At 39.4% G+C, this 27,105-nt stretch overlaps 3 protein-coding genes across 6 annotated transcripts; 2 read left to right on the top strand and 1 right to left on the bottom strand.

Annotated features, from left to right (window-relative positions):
- Window positions 1-1,366: 1,366 nt before the first annotated feature.
- LOC140309565 (uncharacterized) lies at window positions 1,367-11,721 on the bottom strand. 3 transcript variants are annotated; one of them, XM_072387483.1, is made up of 22 exons: window positions 11,289-11,721; window positions 11,131-11,188; window positions 10,399-10,529; window positions 9,894-10,081; window positions 9,667-9,776; window positions 9,292-9,589; window positions 9,140-9,192; window positions 8,450-8,560; window positions 8,189-8,270; window positions 7,807-7,926; window positions 6,709-6,924; window positions 6,336-6,572; window positions 6,043-6,211; window positions 5,276-5,428; window positions 4,563-4,675; window positions 4,238-4,396; window positions 3,889-3,981; window positions 3,112-3,219; window positions 2,589-2,746; window positions 2,319-2,381; window positions 2,073-2,125; window positions 1,367-1,899 (listed from the first exon to the last, which is right to left on the bottom strand). In XM_072387483.1, the coding sequence occupies exons 1-22, from the start codon at window positions 11,401-11,403 to the stop codon at window positions 1,784-1,786; spliced, it is 2,904 nt and encodes a 967-aa protein (XP_072243584.1). In that variant the 5' UTR covers window positions 11,404-11,721; the 3' UTR covers window positions 1,367-1,783. The 3 variants fall into 3 exon arrangements, with proteins under 3 accessions (XP_072243584.1, XP_072243585.1, XP_072243586.1); XM_072387484.1 differs by having other exon boundaries at window positions 2,319-2,378; XM_072387485.1 differs by having other exon boundaries at window positions 9,667-9,737.
- Window positions 11,722-11,742: 21 nt separating this feature from the next.
- Window positions 11,743-17,317, top strand: LOC140309567 (cyclin-G2-like). Of its 2 annotated transcripts, XM_072387487.1 has the most exons (8): window positions 11,743-11,906; window positions 12,443-12,566; window positions 12,656-12,793; window positions 13,371-13,621; window positions 14,579-14,657; window positions 14,739-14,837; window positions 15,125-15,327; window positions 16,473-17,317. In XM_072387487.1, exons 2-8 carry the CDS (start codon window positions 12,444-12,446, stop codon window positions 16,585-16,587), a joined length of 1,008 nt encoding a protein of 335 aa, XP_072243588.1. In that variant the 5' UTR covers window positions 11,743-11,906; window position 12,443; the 3' UTR covers window positions 16,588-17,317. The 2 variants fall into 2 exon arrangements, with proteins under 2 accessions (XP_072243588.1, XP_072243587.1); XM_072387486.1 differs by lacking the exon at window positions 11,743-11,906 and having other exon boundaries at window positions 12,345-12,566.
- Window positions 17,318-18,055: 738 nt separating this feature from the next.
- Window positions 18,056-26,891, top strand: LOC140309564 (alpha-N-acetylneuraminate alpha-2,8-sialyltransferase ST8SIA3-like). The gene is made up of 4 exons (XM_072387481.1): window positions 18,056-18,577; window positions 20,865-20,987; window positions 21,466-22,023; window positions 23,015-26,891. The coding sequence occupies exons 1-4, from the start codon at window positions 18,420-18,422 to the stop codon at window positions 23,295-23,297; spliced, it is 1,122 nt and encodes a 373-aa protein (XP_072243582.1). The 5' UTR covers window positions 18,056-18,419; the 3' UTR covers window positions 23,298-26,891.
- The last annotated feature ends 214 nt before the right edge of the window (window positions 26,892-27,105 follow it).

The following is a 27,105-nucleotide window of genomic DNA, read 5'->3' as shown; positions in this document are numbered from 1 at the left end:
GATACATCAGGATGTTAAAAAAATACAGCTTCACATGAACAACAACCCATGTTACACTTTATCATTACCTCACTGCCTCTGAATTTTGGCTTCATTTTTTGTTAAATAATGACATGTTCATCTGAGGTTGGTTATACAGCAGTCTAGATGTGAAAAATCCAAGAGACAAAGATCCTTAAATTACAAATAAACATTAAACATATGAAGACAGGCTGGCCAACCATTGTGAATCAACTGAGCACACACGGGTCATGAAAACAGCTGCCGGACTTTTCAGGAAATCATTTTCCTCTTGAGGAAAACCCAATTGAGAACAAGGTTAATGTTATTGTTTGTTCTACATTATCAAATATAATTAAAGTAAAACATCGAATACTTCCGTTTGAGACATGCAGAATGAGGTGACCTTCACCCATCAGGACTGCTAGTCACCAGCCTTCCACACGAAAGTGAGGAACAGTTTCCCAGGTCGAGTGAAATCCTGAAACATGTGGGATGGTTAAGTTTAAAAAGCCTCTATGCCCAAGAAAGTACATAAAAAGATAAAAGGTCAAGAACGTAGGTTTACACCGCAAATATTCCCAGAATCTAACTGTAATTGATTAGAGAAACAATACAGCAACATGCACTGATTAAATTCCAAACAGAGTTGAAAAGTTGAAGGAGTTGGACTTTAAAAGCCAAACAAGAGAGAAGATTAAAACCCCCACCCACCACAAAATCTTAAGATAATTATTTTGTCCATCGGGCATATCCTACACAGCAAAGAGCTGGTTTTAGATGTATGGAGCTGTGGGTAACCAAAGCTGTAAGTGATGATATTCACAATAAACTGCCAAGGTTAAAAGGAAAGAGAGAATGCAGATTTTAAATGGCAAGAGTAGGTGAGTACCGTTTGTATTGAGGAAAAGCTATTTAATAACCTACAGCATGTCCTGTTCCTCAGTGCTTTCAGAAGAGGAAACAAGAAACTGTAGGGCAGAGGTGTGGGTGTGTCTGTCCTTGTGTGTCCTTGTATAAAGGAAACGCGGAGCATTAAACATTGTTTGTAGGCAGAGCGAGAGGCACGCAAACTACTTATTCTGTTTGTATCACTTTGGTCGGCTCAATTCAGCTTTCCTGACCAAGTATAAATAAGAAAATGAATCCTGTTTGAAGTAAAAAAAAAAAAATCCCAGAAAATCTATGCTATGCAGAATGTAGTTTCCAGGAAATCCTGGAGTGACATTGAATAACCAATCGGAACACATAGGCACATTGTAAACACTTTATTGAAAAATAAATGATGAAAACACTCATGATAGACAATTTATACAAAATACTTAATTTGAGATGGAACTTCATCTTCAAAACAAACTACCTGTAAGACAAAATATAGCAATAATCCTAGAATGGTGAAATAAAAATGATCTCCTGATAAACTGGATTTGGATCTGTTGCTGTCATGACCTTCAAAGTAGTCAAGTCAAGTTTACATGTATAGCACATTTCATGTACAAAACAATTCAGAGTGCAAAGTAGACACTGAGCTGTACATTGGAGGAACAAACGACTCCAGCTCTCATTAACAAATCAAGGTATCCTCATACAGTGAACTCAGCGTTGAAGATTTTAAATTTGTTGGACTTTTTTATTTTCTATAAGAGAGTTATTTCGCTGTTTACTTGATTACTCTTGAGTTATGCAGGAACACAATCTATCGCACTGTGTTCGTTGCGATTCATCTCCAATTCCAACAACTTACTGATACAGAGAGCCAGCCTCGGGACTGTTGTGTCGGATGCTAGCTGTTTGGGTCAGAGGTCAGGAGAGAGTGGACGGGTGACCTGCGTCCCTGTGAGACGAGCTGTGGGAAGCGAGTGCACATCGCTGCAGTCGCTGGGCTTGATATAAAATGACCTAGAAAAGTCAGATGGTCTGTTACACATCTAAATAACAGCAAAAAAAAAAATAAAAAATTGTGAGAATAAATTATAACAGATATCGAAGCATTGTAGCTTTATAACAAGGCAACTGGGTTTCAATCCAAAAATTCTAGTGTGAAAATGCTTAAGACAAGTTATGCAACTCACTCTTATTAACTGTTTTCCTGTTCGGCTCAGCTGTCCTCAGGAAACGAGGCTCACTGTACGCCGCATAAAAACAAACAGGCACTTATTACATCACTTTATACAGCCTGAAGCACTCAGCAGCACGTTGTATGAGGGAAAGGTCACGAGGCAAAATAGTGGGACCATCTTAGAACCTCACAGCAAGTCATCCTCGGTATATCTAAAATACAAAAGAGGAATCTAGTCAGATTTGGTTCCTCTCCCTACCTGCCACAGGTCTTTCTCCTCAACCGGGAGCCAGCTTTTACCTCATCAGTGCTGTCAGTGCTGCTGAAGACAGAAGAGAAAAAGTTATTACGTTTGACATATTTTAAAGTAAGCAAGGCCAATGACTTGTGATCATATGGATCCTCCTCCTCCTCCTTTCCAGTGACTTCTTGCTCATTTAGTAGCATCACATGGTTTAAAATGTGACCAAAGCCATCAATGCACAAGAAGCTAATCCTTGTAAGTGTGTGAGAATGGCGTCAGACATACAGCGCTGTTCTGGACTCTCTCCCTGGAGCAGACCTCCTCCTGTGGAAGCTGCTGCCAGCAGCACTCTTATCAGTGTGCAGTCTGTGGTTCTGTGAAATCACTCCTCGCAGCTCTTTGACGAGAGATTGGAGCTCGCCGGTGCAGCTCTCCTGCTGCCTCTTTGACAAAAGCAGCCAAAAGAAGAGAGCGAAGAGACAATGTAAACAAAGAGCTGCAGGTCTGATTTATGCCACATTGAACGGACACACCAGGGAATATGCAGCAGTCTAACAAAAGTGATTATTAGACCTAAATGAAATAACATACAAAATGGTCTCAGCAGTGTAACGCTGTAGGACAAAATAAACGATGAATTTATTGTCTGATTTCTCTCTTTGCCCCAGGAATGCAACTCGGGTGTGTTTTTGATTTAAAGGCCAAGCAGATGTGCTGAGCTTGTGTCTGTGCCGCCAAATAAAAATGATTCACACATGCGCTCTGTGGGCTGGAACCACAGGAGTAAGCTGAGCGTTCCTGACTGTACCTTGATCTGGGTGTTGGAGGGTGGAACAGTGAGTGCAGACGGGTTCAGGGAGTCCAGGTCAGATGGAGGCTCAATCTGAGCTGTGCACAAATTCTGACCTTGGAGCTCCTACAGAAAACACATTAAGTGGATCAATTTAAAAATATATTGTAGATTATTCAACATGCATACTGATGGAAAAATATCAATCTGAAGTTTTCCACATTTCACGTTTTAGACTAATTATTATATTTGTCTAATCAGTCTCCACAAAGGACTACCAAATGATCCATGGCTACAAAAAGACCTGACTGATGGAGTACTGCACTCATAGCTGTCCTTCAGTGAGGTCAATCTCATAATTCTCAACAGAGGAAGTCTGGATTCCATTCATAGAGAAAACCGACTGGCCGCCTGTCTGACCCAAAACCTGTCTCTGTTCCTTATCATAGTGTGTTTGAGCAGCCAGCTAAAAGACTGCTCGCGGTTTCAAACAATTTCCATTTTGGAATAATTCAGTTCGACATTTACTTGGATGTGTGCCATCAACTGTGAAACCACCCAGGTGGACACTAGTCAAGCACCACAAGAGCAAGCAAAATACCTCTAAGTTCAGTTGTGATTGTCAATAATGACATTAACTGAATATTTCAATCTTTCATTTTTAACAAATCAACAACTCTGTGCTTGCTTTGTGGAATTTCATAAGTAGACTGATGAGTGTCTTTGAAGAGGAGGAGAAAAGCCGTATGCCTTCTAACAAAAAGCCCCATCCCACCTTCATGTGGAATACTCTACCTTTAAGTCCAGAGCATGCTGGAGTTTCAGACGAAAATACTCCTGATCCCTAAGTTGGATGAAATCCTGACAGTTTGCAAAGCTTTCTGTCATCTTTGGGAACATAAGAGATGAAACACAGTCACACAGCGAACGACACAAAGAGAGAAACAACCGGACTGATATGTTTCTTCTTTTTTCTTTTTTTAACCTGAACATGAAAACTTTTACATCTGTTTTGTTTCAGAGATAAAAGTGTTTTAGAAACTGGAGAAATGTTTTTACAGACCTTCTGCATATAAAGAATGTTTGGTTTTAGAAGGTATCTTATTCCTCTAATTGACAGCATAAAGACATTGTGTCTACTTACCTTATGAAGGATTGCCTCTAGCTCGCTGATCCGCTCCCTTAACTGTTGGTCTTTGGAGCGAAGCGTCTTCAACTCATCATTTAGTTGTCTCTTCTCCTCCCTGACGAAGGCAAGCTCCTGCAGCTGCCGCTGGGTCTCCAGGCTCTGGAAGCGCTTCTCCTGCACAAGGAGAACAACAGAATCGAAAATGATACAGTAGGGATGTTGTTTGAAACGCAAATTTCTACATCTATGTTATTTGTATTTAAAAGACTGTTGATTAAAGACATTAGGGTTGCTATAACTTGACAGATGGAGACTGTTCTGGAGTAGGAGGGTTTTTCACCTGCTGCTGCTTCTCCATGTTCTCCTCCAGCTGTTGGATTTTGCCCTGCAGAGAGTCGACCTGCTCTCTTCTGGCAGTGATCTCCTTCTGCATGTCCAAGGCTACCTTTAGGCCTGAGATGGAGACAAACTGATTATTTTATATATTATCATATTAAATTATATATCATTACATCTTATCTTTTTAAATTACTTTCATGTGAAAAAGAGAGTACGCCCACTTTCAATTCTAAGGTTTTATGTATCAGGAAATCAGGTCTTCAAATTAGGAGAAAACAAAAAGTAAAACTTTGTGATTCAACAGCTTGAAAAATCCCTTTTAACTGTAGTATTTTGAAGCATCTGTCAGACAGATGGTCTCACATTCATTTGAGGTTATATTTTCGTAATTTCAAGACTTTTCCAAGACCACACGATCACGTCCTGACACATAAAACTTTCGATTTAAAAGGAGAATACACTTTAAACTCCACATGACTGTATTTCCATGATCTCTTAGACTGAAAAAGAGTAGATGAGGATGTTAAAAAATCCATTACATTTTGTCAAACTTGCTGCAAATTGTTATTTCTGTACCCAGAGTTCATTAAGACAAACAAAATGAAATGTTATCTGTGCACCAGATCACCAAATAGACAGGATTTTCCAAGAATTTTCTTTATTAATGAGGGCTTTTAGTGAAGTCTCAATTCAATTTATGAATTCAGATCAAACCGTGTCCGTCTACTCCTTGGAATGTCCTCAGGGTGTGCCTGATCTTATTAAGCTCATCGTGGGCACTCCTCAGCTGACTCTGGAGCTTCGTCACCACACCCTCATGCTCATCGTTCTTACAGCTGTGGAGGAGTTGCAGATCCTTGTGCTCCTCTGAAATCAGGCCCACACAAACACATGTTACATCCAAAGAAAGCGCTTTAACACATAAGCAAACACATGCAACAATAGAAGGGCTAGGCTGACAATGAAAACATACCAAAGACGGTTCTTTGCTTTCTTAACACAGCAGGACAAGAGGATAATTTGATTAGACAAAAAAAAACAAAAAACATGCGAGCGGATCTCTTTCTAGGAAAAGCAAAGTGAAGTACAGGAATGGAGGGAGCTGACTGCGCCAGTCTCCTGATCAGAGGGATCAAAAGTAGTATTGGACTGCCACTTCATACCAGTAATTAAACATGGTTACAAACATGAATGCGATGGGGGGCAAAAATCTATCTAACTAGCAAGTAATAAAGAAGTGATTTAAAGCCAAACAGACATGGATTCCTCAAGTCAAAAGTAGTTCATCATTTAGTGTAGTTAAACACTAATCACATGATGTAGCACCATTTGGTCAACGCAGTGTACGTTAAATCTTTACACAACTAACTCTACAAACTTTGAATTCCACAAACATTTACTGGTAAAAACATTTTAAATGACTGTAAGACAAACCACATTTAATGGAAAGGAGCCCAAAAGTAAATACATTTTAAACTCACTGGTAAGGGTGAGTAACTGTATATGCTGCAGCTCCAGCTGGGTGCTAACTTGCTGTTTCTCCAGAGTCTCCTCTCGGACATGGCGAAGCTGCTCAGTCACAGAGGCCTGTAGCTGCTGCCTCTCACATTCCACAGCAGCCAAGTCTGACTTGTGCTGGACTAAGTCAGCCTGATCGGAAAAACGGAAAAAGAAAGTGAATCGAACAGAGAGAGCAAAGTTAGCAGCTAATCCGTAGAACAGCTAATCAATGGGAAGAAGAGAAAAATGTGTAAGCGTTCTTTTGTCTACCGACCCTGAGCTGCTGAATCTCCAGCTTGTGCTGGTTCAGCTGGCTGGTGAGGAGGCTGTTTTCCTGCTGAAGGCTGTCAATCGTGTGGCTGTGCTGTACAGTCGTCTGGACGCTGCTCTCCAGCTGCAGCCTCAGAACATCTATCATCTTCTCTCTGTCATTGAGCTTCAGCCTCAATGTTTCTTGTTCAGCTTGCAGAGTCTGACACTGACTCTGGGCCTCTTCCAACCTGGTGAGATGCTGAGAGTAGAATAACTTTTAGCATGAATTCAGTGAGCAATCAAACAGGCAGGTCTTTTATCAGATCATAATCATGACTGTTTGACTTGGAATTTTGGAATACCCCCACACAAACACACCTCATGGGGTTTATTACCTTTTGGGTTTCTTGCTGCCTGAAGTGAAGTGCCTCATGTTTCTCCTGTAGGAGTTCCTGGGATTTCCTCTCCTCCTGGGCCCTCTGCTCCAGGAGAGCCTGTAGGCTGGCTTTCTCCTGCACAGTTTTGCAAAACTGCTCCCTGGCCACCTCCAGCTGTCCTCTCAGGACCTCTGTGTCCTCCTGGAGCTCACGCTGCTGCTGCACACAGCACCTCTTGATAAAAAGAAAGGCACAGTGGGCTGACAGTATTGAAATGGACAAAGAAAATAATTTTAGCTATCTGCAAATATACTGCCAATTTAAAGTGGTTCATATTTGGTGGTTTATCTCTTCCCTGCCCCTCCACATGCAGATATGGAAAGCCTGAGGCAGGGAGAGCTGAAGCAAAGATGTTTAGAAAAGAACTGCATCAATGACAAACAGGAGGCAGCAAAGACGAGCAGGCCGTGGTAGTTGAAACAGAGCTCTCTGTATGAGATTTACCAAAGTAATTCTAAGATGGAAAACATCTGATCAGTGGGCTGGCATTGAGATCAGCTGGTGTATCAGGATGATCTTACCCAACCGGAACAAATGCTACAATGGATTTACTTCCTGACTCTGTCTGTAACTTTTCTTATACAAATCTGTGACCTGCAATTTTACAACGGCCATGTACTTTTTGCATTTCAAAAGTAAGATCTATGAAGTTATATATCACTTGTAAGGAGAAAGGGTCATAAAGTTAAAAAAAAAAATCTAATTAAGTTGCAAACTTGCTGTCTTATGATGCAGGCATCCTGCTGAAAACAAATACATCTATAAATTTTATATATATAGTAATAAGACATATGATATGGGGAGAAGTTATCCGGGGCTCAGTACCAGTAAAACCTCATTGCCCTGTAAGAGCCTCCTTCTGACTGTGGCAATCCTCTTTGATCACACCCCCCTGTGTGTAAAAATATGTTTCATTAGCACATTACATGAGTCACACTTCAGCTGTCACAACTACTCCATTTAATCTACTGGAGCAACAACCAAAAGTGAGAGTTTAGATATCATAGCATAAGACAGACAAAACTGTGCCAACACATTTGTGATTTACTGCGGTACCTTGAGTTGTTCAAACTGGGAGTGAAGCTCCTGTGCCTGTTGCAGTGATTGCTCTTTTTCTCTCTGGGTGTTTAACAGCTGAGTCTGAGCCTCAAGGAGCTCTTGCTGCAGACAACAAACCTACAACACAGAAAATCACAATCGCAAACCAAACACAAAGCGATTCTTTGTGGCTGAAGAAGCATTTTCTTGACTGGACAGCACCAGGACTGTTGCTTCACTGCAATCAGATATGACACAGTTGCTGTGAGCTAACATGGTGACTGTTGTGTTTGACTAAACTACAAGACACTTAGGTTTTACCGACCTTTATGTTGAGTTCAGTCAATATCTACATAATAACGTGTCTAATGCTGATAACCTCACCTAATATTCTTATTACCTTATCTTTGTAGATGGAGAGAGTCGACTCAAGTTTACCGATCTGACATCGGTGCAGTGATGTCTGTCTCTCTGACAGTTTTCTAGACATAAAAATAATAGTTTCAGGGTTTTTTTTTTAAGCACATAGTTGCAATATTGTCAGACATGCACATAAAAACTCAACATAAAGTGTTGGAGAAGAGTAATCTGCATGGCAAACTCTCCAATAATCACAAATATTTATAACATCTCCAAGTGAAAATCTGTGGTAAACGTTTACTTTAGCAGCTCCAACTTGTCACACAGGCTGCTGCTGTTGTCTGTTGAAGAGCTCAGATTGTCAGTCAACGTTGCCATCCCCTGGCCAAGACTTGTAATCACGTCTTCCATCCTGGGACAAAGCAACGAGCAGGCAGCTTGGTAAAACTGTCAGGGTGGCCCACAATGCTTTCACACTTTCAAGGTATTTGTTATAATTATTCTGTACAGTGAAGTGCTGCAGATATTCATGAGCTGAGGGGAAGATTTAAGACAGGGGAAAAAAAATCACCAAGGCTAAATAAGGAGTGATGTAATAAGCCATGTTACAGAACAGAATGGGCACGAACAAGGAAAAAGTCGAATTAGCTATGGAAGCGGTTTTCATATTAATGAAACTTCATATTTTTAACGACAACCTGTTAGCTTCGTGTTAGTGATCACCCATGGAAAGAATAAAAGTCTTATTGGGGATTCTGGCAAGATGATAACCATCATAATGTTTGATCGTGATGTTCTACTAAAGCATAAAAAGTCTGTAGTGTTGGGGTACCAGACAAATAAAAACACCTCGTGCCACTGGCTAAACAAACGATTTGAAGCTGGTGCTTGGGCTCTAACTTGTGAGGAGTATTCTGCTACTTTATGACATTTAATTGACAAACAAATGTGGTGATTCATAACCAGGAGCATCCAAACAGTAAAACTCTACCTTTCTTGCTTATTTATTCCATTGTATTCCTCAGTCTCCAGGGGTCCTTTTGACTGGTGTGAAACAGGTAATAAAAATCAGATTTAACATTTCTGGCAGGGTTTTGCCTAAATTGTGCCAAACATGATCTTGAACTAAATTCTATAACTCACTGAAAATTGTCTGTCCTGCAGCTTGTCCGTGTCATTATTGAGGTCCTCATTTGAATCAATCAGAGATTGCTGTGTTTGGCTGTTCACACCTTGAGTACTGACAGAGTTATGTCCACACAGAGTATGGTACATGCCCTGTATAGTCTGTTCCAGAGCTGCTACTTTCCTGTGAAGTGCCAACGCCTCATCCTCTGTCTCTTGGAGCTTCTGGTCCGCAGACCTTTTGATGCTCTGCAGCTCCTCCAGCATGCACAGCATCTTTTCCATCTGATCAACGTGCTTCCTCGAATCCTTCAATCTAAGAGTGACAAAGACCCGTGGGTGGAAGTGATTTAATACGCTTTCTTTGTAAGAAAAGAATGGCTGTGTGTTCACCTCAGGTCAGACAGGACATCCTTCTCCATCTGGACTTCATGCAGCTTTATCTGGAGGTTCATGACTGCTCCCTGAGGATTAAATGTGTTTTGTTCAGGTTGATCACGCATCTATAATTGAGAGGATGAAATAATACACTATGTAAAGAAAGAACCATCTTCATTACTCATTCAGCCAACATCAAACTAATACCATATAAGATCTTTGGCTGAAATAAAAGTATGGACCTTGTTGAGCTGCAAATCTGACAGCTGTTGAAGACAGTTATCTAGTGCATTTTCCAATGCCTCCTTTTTAGAAGAGCTTCCATCTCTTTGAACCACCTGCCTCTTCAAAGCATCCAGACTGCAGACCAGAGGCTGACTCACTGCCTGCTGGTGGGCTGAAAGAGTGGTGGACTCTTCAGATGAGTCATCTGCCAATACAGCAAAGAAAGTTTAAAATATACACTGTGTATATTGTCAGTGTTAAGAGTTGAAAAAGCATGCCTTTGTTACACAGGCTGAGCTTTTTCTCATCCATCACAAAAATGATGATTTCCAAGGTTTGTATGTCGAGTCAAGTTACTTTGATTCAGCCTTTTCTTAACTTTGGTAACTGAGATGGACATTCAGCTTAAGTAATTATATCATACTCTTGTAAAAAGTATGAAAAGCACATTTATTTCCAATCTGCTGTTTTATAAACAAGATGTTTTGTAACGGTGCTTGAACTTGTAAGCATTAAACCTACGATTGTGGCAGTTTTGTCCAGGTGAACTGTTGCCATAAGAGCAGCCAAACCTCTCCAAGGCTATTCTGGTTGCATTTTCCACCTCTTCTTGAAGTCTTTGTGTTTCCTTGGTTCGTCTGTCAAGCTCCTCACTGTCAAGAAATAAGTTACAGGTTATACATCTGTGCTATCTCTTAGTTATTGTCATTTCAGGCGTTTTTATTTGTTAATATTTATCTTTTGTTTTTTTTACTGTCCTTTTTCATCTATGTATATCTGCAAATGTATTGTACTTTAATACAATCTTAAATAACCCGAACTGTACTTCAAAAGCATTTCAGTGGTAAATGTATACATTATTTTCATTTCAACATTATTGAAGCAGTGTGGGATCATCTTGACAGAGAATGGAACAAAAGGCAGCCAACATCGAAAGAAGAGCCTGGAGAACTATTCCTGAAGACTACTTAAAGAAATGACAGAAAGCTTGTCTAAGAGGGTTCAGGCTGTGATGAAGAATAAAGGTGCTCATACTTTCAATCTAGTTACATTTATATTTGCAAGTGTTTCAGTTAACTAGTGCAGCTATTTCCCATTTTCCTGGTAATACAGAAACTAAATGAGGGGTGGGTAAAGAATTTTGCACAGCGTTGTTTTTTTTTCAGGCTGCAGCATCGAATTATATCAGATAAGCATATTGCAAAACCATCCTGCCTCTGCTTGAAATTAATTACCGTGGGTCGGAAACGTTACCTCAGCTCATCCAGGGTTAGACTGTTGAATCGCAACCGAAAAGAAGTGCTATGGGTATCTACAAACGTAAATAAGAGCATTTCAGGTTAGAAAAAAAAAAGCACTTTGCGAGCTAGCGAACTGTAGAATTTTGACACTCAGAACGTTAGCTAGCTTACCAGCTGCCTCTTGTGTCTGTATTGCATTCTTCGGTGGAGGATCATGAGTGGGTGCGCTGTTGTCAACAGGTATCCCGAAACTCTGTAGCTCAGATGTTGGGAATCCCGACGACATGTCCACTCAATCGTAAAACAAACCAAAACTAGTCAACGAGAGCAGCTACATGTCGTCGTTAAACATAAAGCTTCATCACCATGGAAACATCCGCTGCTAGTTCGACTAGCGCTCATTTCGTAAATATTATGTTGCACCTTGTTTGTAATCGCCAACAGGGAATGTCGAAACAAACAAGAATTTCTCGTCGAAACTGTAAACTGTTGATAAAAACAGCTTTAGCGCCGAACACTTTTGAAACTACGACAACATACGCGACAATTGATCATGACGTCCTCACGCTGCGTTTCCAGTGGTGCATAATGGTTAATGTAGTTTACTAGCTGTATAGCGATAACTTGTTCATTCAGGGCGTCGCTTGACGGCTTGGATCGAGCATTTAGTTTTTAAATATGTACTGCCCGTCGTCATGATCGACATGGAAACATGAATAACTGGACGTTGTAATAAAGTTGCAGAGCAGTTATTATCCTACACGTCAGCGTCTTCTGGACGAGGGAAAGGTGACCATTTTTAAAAAGATATATTCGTTAGCAAGCGAGCTAAATTGGCTAAAACGAGATTATTTTTCTGTGACTGCCCCTTTTTCAAATAATTAATGGATGATGTTGTTTACCCTAACGTAATAATATCCATTAATTCAAATAATTTCAGTCTTGTTGAATTTAGTCTGTTCTACAGTGTGTAAAAATTACTCTGGGATGTGACCCAAGTTTCTATCGTTCAGTGGCAATTGAGCCGAGCGAGTATTATTATTAGTCTCCAACTTGTATTTTGTAGCTTTTTGGTATTTTGTAACTTTTTGGTTGCATTAATCCTGTTTATGAGTTTGATATTGTAAAAAACAGGGCTTTGTTGTTGTTGTTGTTTTGATTTTGTTTTGGGGAGGGGGGGGGGTGTTAATGATATTTGACACTCGGTAGGTGTGGTTTACGAGACAATACTTAAATACGCTCTTCTCCCAGGCCTGTAGACTTTCATTTCTTTGTGGATTTTCTTTTATTTTAATGTTAGACCGCTTAAATATGCTGTTCTCCAGGATGAGGGATCTTCCAGGCGTTGACAGCTTGATCTTGAAAGAACTGAAGTCATGTTGTGCCAAAGAGTACAACTTTCTTCCCAGGGAGACTGGCCTGAAAGTGATGGAGTCAACTTCCACAGAGGTATTTCTTTATATTTAGACTCTCTGTTCAGGCATATGACATGTTATTTCTAGTGATGTCCCTCTAATATATATTAGTACACCTTTTAGAATCACAACAGAGTATCTGCAAAATGCAGAGACAGCAGAGTGGAAGAGCTGTGGAGCCTGACCAGTTTCTTTGGCTACAGCACTCAAACCTTTGTTCAAGCTGTCAATTTCCTTGACAGATTTCTCACTATTATGAAGGTAAGAATAGTTAGTATAACAAACTGTAGTGTATTGCGTTGTTTTTAAACCCCAGGGTACCACTTTGCATGCTAGAAGTTGGATTCCTATTATCAAATCTGTCTTTTCATCAACTCAGATATCTATGCTAATCTATGCTCTGTTGTCTGAGTTACCCAAAGTATTATACTTTGGTTTCAACTAATTCAGAACTCTGTGTAAAAACAACAACAACAACAACAACAACAACAAAGGACTGTATTCATTATACTTTTTAAAAAGATATTTTTAAAGCATCTTACAGGTTTAACCCGACATGTGCATCTCACATGTTTACAAAGTATGAACTGATACGACCCCTCCTGCGTGAGACTGTTATTTGTTCCAAAGTGCAGACTGATGCAGCTCTTTGTTTTTATGTCGAAACAGTCTGCCTGCGGACTCGAGAGCAGCAGGAGGTGTTGAAATATCCTGTGTCTTTTGGAAGTATTATATCTAGTTTTGTAATATAGTTTTATATTTTGGTCAATAAGTAGTGAGAAGAATTAGCCTCAAATCCCAGAATGCTGACTGAGGCTCGTCTTTGTGATTGTAACAGGTGCAGCCCAAACACGTACCCTGTATTGGAGTGTGCTGTCTTCACATCGCTGCCAAAATCGTTGAGGAAGAGCGCAATGTCTCACCCACTCATGAACTCATTCGCATCAGCCAAAGCAAGTTCACCGTATCTGACCTCAACCGTATGGAGAAGATCATTTCAGAGAAACTGTGTGTGGAGCCCAAAGCAGTGACCGCCTTAACTTTTCTACACCTCTACTACTCTGCCGTCACCTCCCTGTGTGCTGGAAGGTACAGATTTCTTTTTCTACTTGTTGCTTTTGGTGAGACTGTGCATTAGGGCTGTCACTTTCTCCAAAAGTCAAGTGTGAACAAATTTGAAATAAACATGTTATCCTTTGAGCGTGTTTTAACAAGCGCCACCATCACAATTCGCAATTCTCTCAACTCGCATAGATTGCCACTGCTTTGTAGGAGTTGTTAGGTTCAGCCAGTGTGTTGCAGATGCTTTCTAAAACATGGACATCTATGCGTCTTCCCATGGGCCGTATATCTTTGCATGTAAATCTTGCAATCTTGATAGCATTTTTACAAGTTTCTGACAAGAGCCACACTATAGCGGACTGTGCTGAATAGCAGTTTTTCAGGCAATGCGTAATACCCGACACTGACTCGCTTATTTAGGATGCCTCCACTGCCTCACTTCAGTAGCAGGTAAGTTTACAGATATGTTGTTTTTTGTATAGTAAGACAGCTGTTTTGTACAAAGCCAACTAACGGTCTTATCTTTGTTTATTACTTTATAATTTACGATATCAAATCTGATTAAATTATAAACTGCTTCTCAAATTAATTTGGTGTCATTATTGTACTCTTAGGATGGCTTTGCTTACTGGTTTCCTCCGTTCCCGTGCCAACTTAGCAACGATATTAGCTTATTTTCCTGAGAGGTGAATAGTTCACACATTAGGTCATTAGGGTGATACCAAGGGCATTCTGCTAATCTCAGGGTAAGCTATTTCTAATGGCCTGATGCGTCAGTCTATTCAGCCTGTAGTCTGAAGCACTTACACACTGTGATTTTAGAATTTTAAAAAGTTGCTGGTGTTCAGAGTTTCCCCTTGTCGAACAAGTATTCAAACTCCAAAGAAGTGACAGCCCTGGTTTGCATGGAGACGTTCAAATATATTCTGCCTTATATGATGCCTGTACTGGCGGATCACATTAGGATTCCCTCTATATTTTAAGGGAGGAGATCCCAAGCATTGGGAGACTGGAAGCCCAGCTAAAAGCCTGCTTATGCCGGCTTGTTTTCTCTAAAGCAAAAGTAAGAATTGACCATTTGTCAGCATAGCAACATTGACAGTGAGTTTTGGAACTGATCAATCTGCTGCTCTGTCCTTTACAGCCATCAGTGTTGGCGCTGTCCCTCATTGCTCAGGAGTTTGAAGCCCTCCAATCAATCACATTGTTGAAGATTGTCCAGCAATTCCAAAGGCATCTAAAGGTATGTTTTTATCTGAAGGAATAATCCACATCTTACTGAAGAGGATTTCTCATTCACTTTTTGGGTCAATGTTTTTAGACTGGGCTACCACTGTGGGACTGATTTATAAACTGATCTGCTTTGCAGTGTTCTTGAAAAATATTGAAACGTGTACAAGATGGCATGATGGTGACAGAAGGCACACACAAGACGTGTTAAAGGGAGACACTGTACTTGTGGCTGAGAACATATTTCAGACTATTTTTGTCCGCAGCCTCTCAGTTGTTTTCTGCTTGTTGTCTTCACAGATTGGTGACAGTGAGCTGCTTCACTGGAAAGAGCTTGTGGGCAAGTGCATGACCGAGTACTGCTCGAGTGAATGCAACAAACCAAACAACAAAAAGCTGGTTTGGATCTTGTCCAGGAGGACAGCAGAGAGTCTTCAGACAAGTCATTTCAGTGTACCTGGTCTGCCAACTATCCCTGAGTTGAGCTGGGATGAGAGTGAGAGGTTAATAGTCCCGTTTTTCTACTTTCCTTATGCTGCTTTCATGTCACTGAATTAACTCAAGGGTGATTGTGAGAAAGTGAGATTAATGGGGAAATGTTTTTTAAGATATGTCTCACTGATATGGTCAGTCTGTAGTGCAGTCTTGGGACCCATCAGCTATCATCAGAGGACTTCTGTTCTAGCCAGCTGAAAGTCTTTTCACACAGCAGTTGCGCCATTGTTTGCTAAAAAAAGAGATGTCCTCCTTAAGCTGCAACTGTTCCCCTATAGGTAATTCACACTGAACAAACAGATGGCTCAGTTCAGTATCAGTGTGTGCTTATGCACAGCTAGCCGGCATCAAGGAATCAGCTGAGTGTACTTACAGTGAGGACACAAATGTGTTTGTTCTGCTTTGAATGTGCAGTATGAAAATGGGTGCTATCTGGATGATCTGCACCAAGACTTCCTGTTCTTTGCTGGTCATAATTTGAATACAGATCTGTATTAAAAAGCTAAAGTATCAGTAGGTAATAACTGATGGGACCAGATACGAGTCACATCAACGGAGAACATTTGAACTGAGTCACTTCAGCACAGAACATAGTCAGAAACCAGAAAGCCTCCACCACCGAAATCCTACTTGGTCTCAAAATTTGCATATAGATATTGTACGGTCTGTAGTGGTGTTTGATATTTGGGGGGCAAGAATCAACCCAAACTATAATTTTAATGAAAGATAAAGTAAAAGTGACTCTGGAGGGTTTTTTTTTTTTCAGAAACATAGTTGTGTTTTCTTAGGATTATTTTTTATTCTGGTTAAACAAGACGTGAAGCAGCTTCTGGTTCCATTAGCTTGCTAGATGTTGAGCTTCAGTATTTGGGAAAATAGTCTCAGCTCCCTTTAAAGCAACTCTGTCTTTTCAGGACTTTAAACATGATCAGACCTTGTGCCAGTTTTAATCTTTGGTTACCAATGAGTGATTTGATTTGATGATAAATTGGGTCAGCTCAGGAATTTGAAAACGCAGTGCTATTAAACCCGTTTTGGGTATATAGTTGTTGTGTTTTCAAACATCGTGAGGACAATTATCCATGACTGTATGAGGATTAGATCTGCATTTAAGCACAGCAACGAGTTTTAATGGCCTCCCGCTCTTTCGCAGCGAGGACTCCTGTGAGGACATGAGCTGTGGAGAAGACACTCCGTGCGGCTCGTTGGGAAGTGACGGTGAAGGAGCCTTCTTCCCCTCCACGTTTTACGCCTGTGGGCAGTGTTGACTCTCCATTGTGGAGTAACTACATCAGTGTTTTTTGGTTTTGTTTTCCCCCTGAATTGTAGCAGATTTCAGGACAGACTTGTGTGTTTAATATATATGTGTGTACATGCATTTGCAAAGTGACAGATTTTAGATCATAAAGTGCCTGTGTTAATTCAGTTTTCTGTACTTCTTTAATGAAAAAAAAAAAACAAACATATCTTAAAAAGGCAAAAGGAAAAAAATTGCAATACTTTGGCAGCTTGATGGTAATACATCTGAATTTCTCTTTCCAAGCAGTCTTTTTTGTGCTTGTATCCGAGTTTGACGCATTCCAGTAAGAAGGCAGATCTTGAGGATGCCTGTTATGTTGTACACGCAGTGTTGAATACCAGCCAACATCCTCAGTAGTTTTTACAATTTTTTTATACTCGACACCCACATACTTACAGTATTCTGTACATGAAAATATTTTACACGTGTTATTGTTCTCGTATGTCATATTGTGTGAGAACATCCAAACTGTAAATGCATGGATACATTTGAATAAGAGATTATGGGTGCATGTTTTGTTTACAAAGATAAGATTACTGTAAAGAAAGGAGGAAAAAAAGTTGTTAAAAATAATGTGAATAATATGTAAAAAGAAAAAATATGTTTTGTGATGCTGCATATTGATTGTTGTATTTAATCATGTGGAATATGTTGGGAAAATGGAAACAACACTTCTCAATAAAAAAGTACTTTTTATCCATTTAGTCTGTTTTAATTCAGTCTTACATTTAAGGTTGGATTCTTATTCTTATATAAGCATTTCTTATTTAGATTTTCCTGACCACTGAGCAGTTTTCCACTTTGTTTCAGCTCACTTTGAATGAGCTTTTGCCCAGAAAAGACAGCGGCATTACTGGATCATGTTCACATATGGCTTCTTCATTACATGATGGAGCTTTAACCTGCATTTGTGGGTGTCACAGTGAACTGTGTTCACAGACTGTCATTTCTGGAAGAGTTTCTGAGCCCACGCAGGGACTTCCCTGACAGTCATGACTGTGCTGCCTGATAGCTTGAAAATCACAGACATCTAATATTGATTTTTGACACTGTCCCTTGTTCACAGAGGTGTCTACTGATTCTCTTTTGATAACATCGTTTCAAATTACTTGTGAAAGACTCTGCCTCTCCAAGGTGCTCTTTTTATATCCAATATTATTACTGACCTGTTTCTAAATAGTTGCTGTTTCTTTGCACTTAGTTACACTTTCTGGTCCAGTCTGCTTGTTTTCAGACGTGCTGTTGGCATTAATTTCAAGACGAGCTAATATTTTTCATGAATTATCAAAAGGTTTCTCTTTCAACAGCTGGTATCATTTCTTTGTTCTCTTGGGGATGAAATAAAAAAAAATTTTGGTTTGTGAAATTGGCGAATCGTTACATCCCGTTTTTAGTCACCTTTTACACAGCGTTCTCGCCTATTTGGAAGAAGAATGGGGCTAAATGTTCTCTTATGATATAGACAAGCTCCCCTGCGTGCTGCAGAGAAGCGTGCATCAGTGCCAGTGCGAGGAGGTGGTGATGCTGCTGGTGGACGGGGCTTGTCGTGTAGCGGGCTGGATGTGTTGACACGCATTTCTGATCCATCTCCTTGATTAGACCGGGAGCCCAGCGACGGAGGAATGAGAGCGAACCGACACGCGGCATCTTCATCATGCTGCCGTCGACCACCGGCCCTCCATTTTACACGATTATATGAGCCGATGAGCGCCACTCTGTCCGGCCAAAGCGGTCCCGATCATGACAATATAAGCCAACGCCTCGCTGCAGCTGCATACAGGGAATGAAAACGCTCCCAAGATGGTCCGCATCGCCAAGGCCCTGGGTTTGGTTATTCTGTGCGTCGTTGTGCTCATACTGTCGCTCATCAGCTATGTGTCCCTGAGAAAAGACAGCCTCTTCAGCTCCTCTAAATATTACATGGGAGGGCCGCGGATTATGTTTCATGCAGGTTTTCGGTGAGTAACACTGATGAGCAGATAAATGAAATGCAGACGAGGGTTAGTGTGAGTGTAAGCAGAGAATTGTGGCCTTGTGCTGACCAATCCAGTTTAACACCTTTACTTTAATGTACTTCCTGTCAATCAAATTGTGAGCTATCCAAGGTGCTGATTTTAACCCTTGAACCACTGGGCCTGTATGTAAAGATAAATCGTAGCACTTCGAAGACGTGTGGAGAGAAATCAGGATATCTGCACAGTGTACCAAAATATTTACAGAGGATATTGATATGACTCATTGTCGACACCCAATTTTTTTTGGAACAGGTAAGTAACCCAAAAGAGCGTAAATTTGGTGGAACTGGTCCCACCTGTAGGGGAGACTTCGGGCAATTGCAACATTTTCTTACATTTTCCTTCGTGAGTCCCAATCGTCTTAAAGTATGATCGTCAAATTTTGATATAATACATTACATTAATGATACAGTTGACATATTTCCACTAATTAAAATGGGAGTGATTCATTTATCCTGTTTGGGAACCTAACACGCCCTTACTGGCTATTTTATTTGAATTAAGAATCACTAATTTACCAACATGCATGTTTTTGGAATGTGGGAGGAAGCCGCAGTACCCAGAGAGAAGCCATGAAGGTACAGGGGGAACATAATAGACTTAACACAAAAAAGTTCCACTCCAGATTTGAGATAATATCAAAATATCAAATTTGAGATTTAAAAAAATTGAGTGTTACTGCTTCCCCAAGCAAGGGGATAATTGTAGAGTGAGTATCTTCCCTCTAGCTTTGCATGTGAATGAGGGTGAATTGAGGGTTTTACAGATGCCCCCTGTTACAATTACCACCAGAAATAGACCCTTCTTTGCACTTAGCATCTTGATAAGCATTTGAATTTTTTTATTTTTTTTCCGTCCATCTCAATTTGGCCCATGGTCCCGGTCTTCGAATTAAAACAAAACAGCCCCAAAAATCTATGAAAACCAGCACTTTGTTTCTAAATCTTTATGTACCCCTGACAGGCCATTATGGTCAGTGGCAGAAGGAGACTTAGGATGGATTCTTCATAGAGAAACGTTGACTGCAAATTTAGCTTTTTCATTCGAGAGTGGGTCTCTAAATATTTTGTGACTCGTGTTGGTTCAAAGGCAGAATGTTTGATGTGCCAAGGGATCATTGCTATGTTCAAAGAGTACAGCAGCAAATAAGTGACTTTTTAACTAAGCTTTCTAGGTCTGCTATAAACTTTTCATTGCAGGGAAAAGAAAAAGCCCTGAAATTGACTTCCAAATTACTTTATAATCCAGACAAAAGTCCACAAATCATCAACAAGTCTGAGAAACTTGAGAAATAGAGCAAGGCTTTCTCTGAAAGGGACTTTTTCAAGACTATAAGACATAGATGGCTAGCACAGACCCATGTTTCTGTTTGATTGTCCAATGAGTGGGTCAATTATTACTTCAATTACTTATATCACTTCAATATAACCCACTGGAAAAGCTTTTTGCTCAGCCCTGATCTAAGGGCTATTAAAATCACTCATCCAGTGATAAGAAGTGATAGGTATACTGGATACATGTACTGCTTTTGGAGTCCGTTTTCTTTAACAGATAGACAGATGCAATATCAAAGAGATTTACATGTTAATACATTTAGAATCATGATATAATAAGATCACATCAATTTTGCTTTTTAAGTACCTTTATGTTTGGTACTTTTGATTTACCTTGTTTAGAGCTGAATCATTTCATCTTGTGACCCAACCAGTAAAGATTAACAGCTATAATGTTCTCTCATAATGTAAATTCCCGCAGCACCTCTTGTCACCTTCTATCGGAAACTCTGAGTTTTACCTCCTGAGTCTTTAGAGTCTTGTAAAATGACTGACATTTCACATGTGGGAGGAGCAACATAACACACTGATGGAAAGGAGGAAACCCAAAAAGTATAATATGTTGTTGTTAATACAAAGGTTTTGCATTCATTCCTTTTACTTTAAGTGTAATGATTTTCTGCTGAGCTATTTCTACTTTTAATTTGGTGAAAATTTTGAGTGCTTCTTCCACCACTGCCAGATCACAAAGTAGGACGTAGTGATACATTGGACATCTCAACTGTGTATAAAAATAAGAGACTTCTTAATGTGGATCAGCAGATTTCTTTGTTGAACTCTATATAACAGGAACCAAGAATTCAAAGGAATCAAGAGGAAAGGTGACAGAATCAATGTGAGCCATCAGGCAAGTCTCAGCTATCACATACTGATGACTCAGCTTCCTGTGTTTTCAGGTCTCAGTTTGCCATGAATTTCCTTGACCCCTCCTTTATCCCACTGACTAATGCCCTGAACGAGGAACTCCAAGGAAAACCGTCCAAATGGAAGTTCAACAGGACAGCATTTTACCTACAGAAGTAAGGTCTTACCTCTCTTTGTAATTTTTTTTAAATGATCTTAATCCAGTAATATGCAAGTTGTATATTTACCAGTTTATTTTTCATTTATTCAGATAATTGTTTGGAAAATAGTCAAAATTTAGGAAAACAAATAAAAGCAGCATATCTTTACATTTGAGAGGTCTGATTTACTTTTTACTTTGCATGAAGCAAAAGGGGTAACATTAAAGGCGGCTTCACTGCACAGCAAGCGATAGCATTTCACTTCTATGTGATGAATTTTGGCCACATTATATTCTGATTAATTTGAATATGAAATTCCTGTCTACGTTTCTGTTGATGTGAGATGGATGAATGTTCAGATGAATATGTTCAGATGGTTAGTCACAGAGAATGGGACAGTGCAGTGGCAATCATTAAACAGGTCATGATAAATATAAAGGTAAATCTCTTCCATCTCCTCTTTATGGTGCCATGGTGTTTTTTTGTTTTTCAGGAAAGATATCTTCAATTACATTGACATCCCCAACAATTTCTCCCTCACAAAGAACAGTGTGCGAGTTGGCCAGCTGATGCACTTTGACTACTCCAGCCACAAGTATGTCTTCTCCATCAGTAACAACTTCAAATCCCTGCTCCCGGAAATCTCCCCTATCCTCAAGAAGCACTACAGTATGTGTGCTGTGGTGGGAAACAGTGGCATCCTGACAGGAAGCCATTGTGGCCCTGAAATCGACCAAGCCGACTTTGTCTTCCGCTGCAACTTTGCCCCCACGGAGGTCTACTCTAAGGATGTGGGCAAGAAGACCAACCTGACTACCTTTAATCCCAGCATCCTGGAAAGGTACTACAATAACCTGCTGACCATTCAGGACAGAAATAATTTCTTTCTTAACCTGAAGAAGCTGGAGGGAGCCATCCTGTGGATCCCCGCCTTTTTCCTTCACACCTCTGCCACAGTAACCCGGACCCTGGTGGACTTCTTTGTGGAGCACAAGGGTCAACTGAAGGTTGAACTAGCCTGGCCAGGAAACATCATGCATGATGTCAACAAGTAAGAAATTGATCACTTTTACACAGTTTAAGTGATATAATACCATTAAATTGTAGGCTTGATGGACATTTAACTAGCTTATTATAATATATTTTCAGTCGTATTTACATGAGCTTTATAAGAGATAAATGTGTAAAGCATTTGGGTTGCACCAGCTGTGAAATGTTGAACTGTTACCAATGACAAAAATAACATTTTAGGTGATGGTTTATAGCCAATAATCACATTTTCTGTTATTAATTTTCTTTTGAATGTGTTTTGCTTCTCTTTCAATCTGATTGGACTGACATCTTGTGTAATGGCAAATTCAATTTTGGGTCCGTTGTTTCACTTTCTCAGCATAGTTTGTGGTGGAATGTTGAGAACATTTCAATCAATCGAATCACCTGACTAATCGTGTAACAGAATTACTGATTTTCGCTACAATTCCCACCCATCATCCAGTTTTACAGTGTTGCGCCCACTCTGGTTTTCCTAAGTGATTCAGTGTGACTGTCATTCACTTGTGTTTCTACCCTAAGATGCTTTCTTCAGTGTAGAATTTTTTTTAGGAACAATTAAAAAATATATAACTGCATAATTAGATGACAAGGAATCTTCCAAGGAGCAGTACAGAACTGCAGGGGTTGGCACCTTTGCCTTATACTGACCTGCTGATCAGTTTTCTGTGTGTAATTAATTTTCTCTGCATACTCAAGCATCCCTCCACAGTCCAAAGACATCTATGCATGATTCTAAGTATGCCATGAAGGGGATTATCTATCTTTATTAGCCTTGGGATTGACTGGCAACCTGACAGTTGTCAGCTAGAACAGGCTACAGAATAAAGCTGGAAAAGCTAATGAATAAAAATGTAAAATACTTAACTAGAGAACAAAATAGCAATGGAAAATTCAAAGGGCACGAGGGATTAGTCACATTGTCTTGCATTTAGGAAAATCAGACGTATTGGATTCATGTCTAGTAAGCTAACATCTTATTTCTCTCACAGATACTGGAAGACTAAAAACCTCTCTCCCAAACGTCTCAGCACTGGGATCCTCATGTACACGCTGGCCTCCGCCATGTGTGACGAGATCCACCTCTATGGCTTCTGGCCCTTTGGCTGGGACCCAAATACAGGCAAGGATCTGCCTTACCACTACTATGACAAGAAAGGGACCAAGTTCACCACAAAGTGGCAGGAGACTCATCAGCTGCCCAGCGAATTCAAGCTGCTCTACAAGCTGCACAGGGAAGGCGTGACCAAACTCAGCCTAACTCACTGCTCATAGATGGTTTCAGGGTTGACTCCAGAGACAATGACCCAGACACATTAGTCCATCAGTTCAAACTTTTGTTGTGGCACACAATAAGCATGATAAGTGTTCAGTCAATTTATATAATTTCACACACACCAACACGTCACTCTATAATTTCACATGACAATGTCAGGCTGAGTTGAGATGTAAATCGCAGCCTTGTAATTCCTTTGGTAGATAGTTGTGTTCTGCGGTAGTGTTAAGACTACCATGCTGCTCAGCTGTTTCCATTACTGTCCTTTGCATGGCTACTGGCTGTGGCTAAACAATTAGAAAAGAACAAGCATTTATTTCAGCTGGAGTCTACAGGGAATTCAGGTGTAGAAACACAGGAGGGTCAAATATTTAAATTCTGATTAACACAGATTAATCACCTTTACAGCAGTATACTGATTCTGTACACTGAAATCACTGCCTAATCTCAGGGAAGGAGTTAGATCAGTGTTTTTTGTAATCAGATTCAATGCCTCTAGAGTGGTACAGTTCTTTTCAGGCCTTTTCCCCCACGAGGTGTCAGACAATCTGCACTGCTCTGGAAGATGGTATTTGTTTACAAGGCTCTACTCTATATAAATATCTCCATAATATCTATATAAATAACTTTTATTTTCTGTAAACAGTGTGACTATTCATTTAAAATTTTGTTGTGATAATTCAAAATTTCTAAATAATCAACATTCCAACAATAAGCCATAAATTCATGACCAGACAATAATCTGTTGTCATTTCAGTACATAATTGAAGAATGTAATGTCGGCCTACATTAGGTTCTGAGAATAGACATTTAAAATATCTTCCTACAAGACTTCAATTCCATAACCACATTACTGGCAGCAGCCAAGCAGCCACAGAGCATTGATTTTCTAAAAATAAATGAAAAAATAATTTTTCATAATAAACAAAAACAGTGGTTTTAAGTTTGGGTTATCTTGTTCAATTTGGGTAAAATCATTGATGAAATATCCTCAGCAAGTTTGTTACTGGGTATTTTTTTCATCTAATCATATTCATATATCTTTGGTATTAAATTGCAGTAGCTACAGGACTGTGGGGAAACCGCACTGACTACTTAAAAATCCATCATGTGTAAATTTATAAACTTTGGGTTGTTATTAGTAGCTGTACTTCCAACGAATTTTCAAGCAAATGTGCAAACTTTTGAAATGTTGCAAAATAGAAAATATGTATCTGGCACGTTATCAGAAAGTGGTGCTTTAGACTTTAGAATTACCCCTCACCACTTTCTGTCACTATGCTAGGCTAATGACTTAGATATTGGCCTTCTGAAGTAATTTTTGTTGTCACACCAAAAACCCAACATGTAGATAAGTCAAGACATTATTAATCATTTGTAATTCCTAAATCCTAAAGTTTCAGCCATCAAATAGTTTAGTGTAATTAGCTTATATATATATATATAAAAAATGCTAGGATTACAGATCTAACCTTATATTGTTTAATTTTTGTAAAAGAAAAAAAAATCTATAATTAAAATCTCTCAAAGTGTCATATTTGAACAACTCAGATGTGTCTGCCAAATTTCATATGATCTTGTTTACTCTTCCACCTGAAGTAATTACATCAGCAAGCTAACTCAGCTTTATCAGTTTTTCTGTTAGCTCGAAGCTAACAGCAACCTGCTTTTGACATAACTGTTACTATCAACTAAAGTTTATGAGAGAGCTACTTTGTGAACCAGATGGGTAACCTGTTTTCATTTGCCTCTCTTCAATTGCCACAAAATCGTACGTTACGAAGAGCTGGAACATAACTAGAAAACCAGCATGATGAAAGCTGATTCCCTTTTGAGCCTAATAGCAGCAATGGCTACAAACATCAGAAAATACAACATTTTTGACAGATTTTCTTCAATCTAAAGAATTGATCTTGAAGTTTAAAATGATCTAAATTTAAAAACAGCAGAGAATACAATTTATCATAGAGCTATTGTTGAGTGGAGAGAGGTTATTTATCTATCACAACTATATCTGTGACAGTATTTGTGATGTGAAGCATAGAAATGAATGAATGTTATGTAACTTACTGCATCTTGTACAAAGCGCATGATCCATTTAAATGACACTGCATGTGAGGCACTAAAAATGATTCTAGGCTAGTTTTATTGAACCTTTTCAAAGATTGTTTTGAGGGAAATGTAGTTCTTTGCTATTGTTTGTAGTCCTAATGGCTAACTGGGGTGTTTGTATGAGAGCTGTTTGAAGGCAAAACAAAAACCTTACTGCAATATTGCACATTGGACCAAAACTTCAACAGATCCGCTTGTAAAGGAATCATTTTTAAAGCTTATTTTATTTTTTAGATATGTTTAATCCTGGGGTCTTAAACGGCCATCTCTATCAAACCAGACTGAAACAGACTGGTGGATATGTGGTAACAACTAAAACCAAACAGTTGGAGGTGGCCACAAGACTCTCTCATCACTCTGCCACGTGCTCCTTGTTGCGAATTCTGTTTTAGGCCTAGCAAAGCGGTCTTTCAATCTAGTATAGTTTTTGTTCTCTCGCTGATTTAGCACGGTAGGCGTTTGCTTGCCATCCCGTGCCACACAAAGCTTTTTTTGTCCATCCCCTTTGACAAGAACATTTCAAGATTGTTAACTTGTGTGTCTCGTCTTCAAATCAGGGTGCAGTCACTACCATGAAAACACTTATGAGATGAAAAAAATTGCGAATTTAAGTCCATTTAATTGCTGTCATAGATGTGTATGAATAATTTCTGTGGTCCCTTCATTAGGAATGTTTTGTAGGTAAACCAAAGACCAATAAAAGTAAAAATAACAAACATTATTATGGAATTTTCAATGCTGTATAACAGTACTATTAGCTACAAAAAATCTTTTTACATGGAATTTACATTGAATATCTGCTTTTCTGTGGCTCCTGCCAAATTAATGTGGTAAAATGCGTGACTCCATGAATGTCCTCTTTAAGACTGACTTGTTAAAAATATCCACTGGCTGTGACATGAATGTTGGACATTTTCTTCCCCACAAATATTTTGTTAATGTTCAAGTTCAAAGTGTATAATGTGTTCAAAAGAGAGACGTGCTAACAAACTCTACGAGGTTTGTTATTCCAGTAAGAGTAACAGTCCGGTTTTTTGTGCATTACATAATTAGACAGTAACATACATAACCTAAAACATGTATCCTTACTCCAAATGCAGTACTATACATGGATTAGTACAACAACCCTTTAAGAGTCATGAAGTTGTTTCTGATCCACAGCAACCTTGTTCCATAATGCATATAGAAAGCTTGGCTGCTTATGTATGTGTCATAAACCAAGTAAGGGACTGTGCTATCTGGTTTGTTGGAACAAATCAATCATCTATGTAAGAAACTGTGTCTTAATTGTTGTTTTAAGTATACTCCACGATAAATGTCCATTACGTGCCTGTAAATTCCTTCCATCAATGCCTCAGCGTGTCAAATAAAAACTGTATTTTTCTCTGACATCAGTTCAGGACACTTTATCTATCCTAAATGAACAATTCAGGTGACAGCCTTTCCAGTTCAAATGATATATAGAATAATTTAAAAGAGGATCCGCTTTAAGGATCCATTGATTCCGCTCAAAATCTTAAACTAGTTCCCAAATTATAAATATTGTGGAGAAAAAATACATTTTTTGAATTGTTGGTTTGACACATTATATTCATTAGCTGTGGGACTGACTCCAATTGTTAATGAACGTTCTCACTGGCTCATCGTAAATCTGTGGATGTGGCTGGATCATATCATTGTTTTATTTAGTAAATG

Source organism: Leuresthes tenuis, unplaced genomic scaffold (genome assembly GCF_036924035.1).
Source record: "Leuresthes tenuis unplaced genomic scaffold, fLeuTen1.0.hap1 SCAF_6, whole genome shotgun sequence".
NCBI classification, from domain to species: Eukaryota; Metazoa; Chordata; class Actinopteri; order Atheriniformes; family Atherinopsidae; genus Leuresthes; species Leuresthes tenuis.
This window is presented reverse-complemented; position numbering and strand designations above follow the sequence as displayed.

Excerpts from the sequence above, each read along its gene's own strand:
- LOC140309564 (XM_072387481.1), top strand. The coding sequence starts at position 18,420 with ATGGTCCGCATCGCCAAGGCCCTGGGTTTGGTTATTCTGTGCGTCGTT. Across the intron at positions 18,578-20,864 it reads ATGTTTCATGCAGGTTTTCG|GTCTCAGTTTGCCATGAATT; the intron begins GTGAGTAACACT and ends CTGTGTTTTCAG. Across the intron at positions 22,024-23,014 it reads ATCATGCATGATGTCAACAA|ATACTGGAAGACTAAAAACC; the intron begins GTAAGAAATTGA and ends TTTCTCTCACAG.
- LOC140309565 (XM_072387483.1), bottom strand. The coding sequence starts at position 11,403 with ATGTCGTCGGGATTCCCAACATCTGAGCTACAGAGTTTCGGGATACCT. Across the intron at positions 3,220-3,888 it reads AGCATGCTCTGGACTTAAAG|GAGCTCCAAGGTCAGAATTT; the intron begins GTAGAGTATTCC and ends TGTTTTCTGTAG. Across the intron at positions 2,126-2,318 it reads AGGAGAAAGACCTGTGGCAG|TGAGCCTCGTTTCCTGAGGA; the intron begins GTAGGGAGAGGA and ends TGCGGCGTACAG.
- LOC140309567 (XM_072387486.1), top strand. The coding sequence starts at position 12,411 with ATGTTAGACCGCTTAAATATGCTGTTCTCCAGGATGAGGGATCTTCCA. Across the intron at positions 12,567-12,655 it reads TGGAGTCAACTTCCACAGAG|AATCACAACAGAGTATCTGC; the intron begins GTATTTCTTTAT and ends TACACCTTTTAG. Across the intron at positions 14,838-15,124 it reads AATTCCAAAGGCATCTAAAG|ATTGGTGACAGTGAGCTGCT; the intron begins GTATGTTTTTAT and ends TTGTCTTCACAG.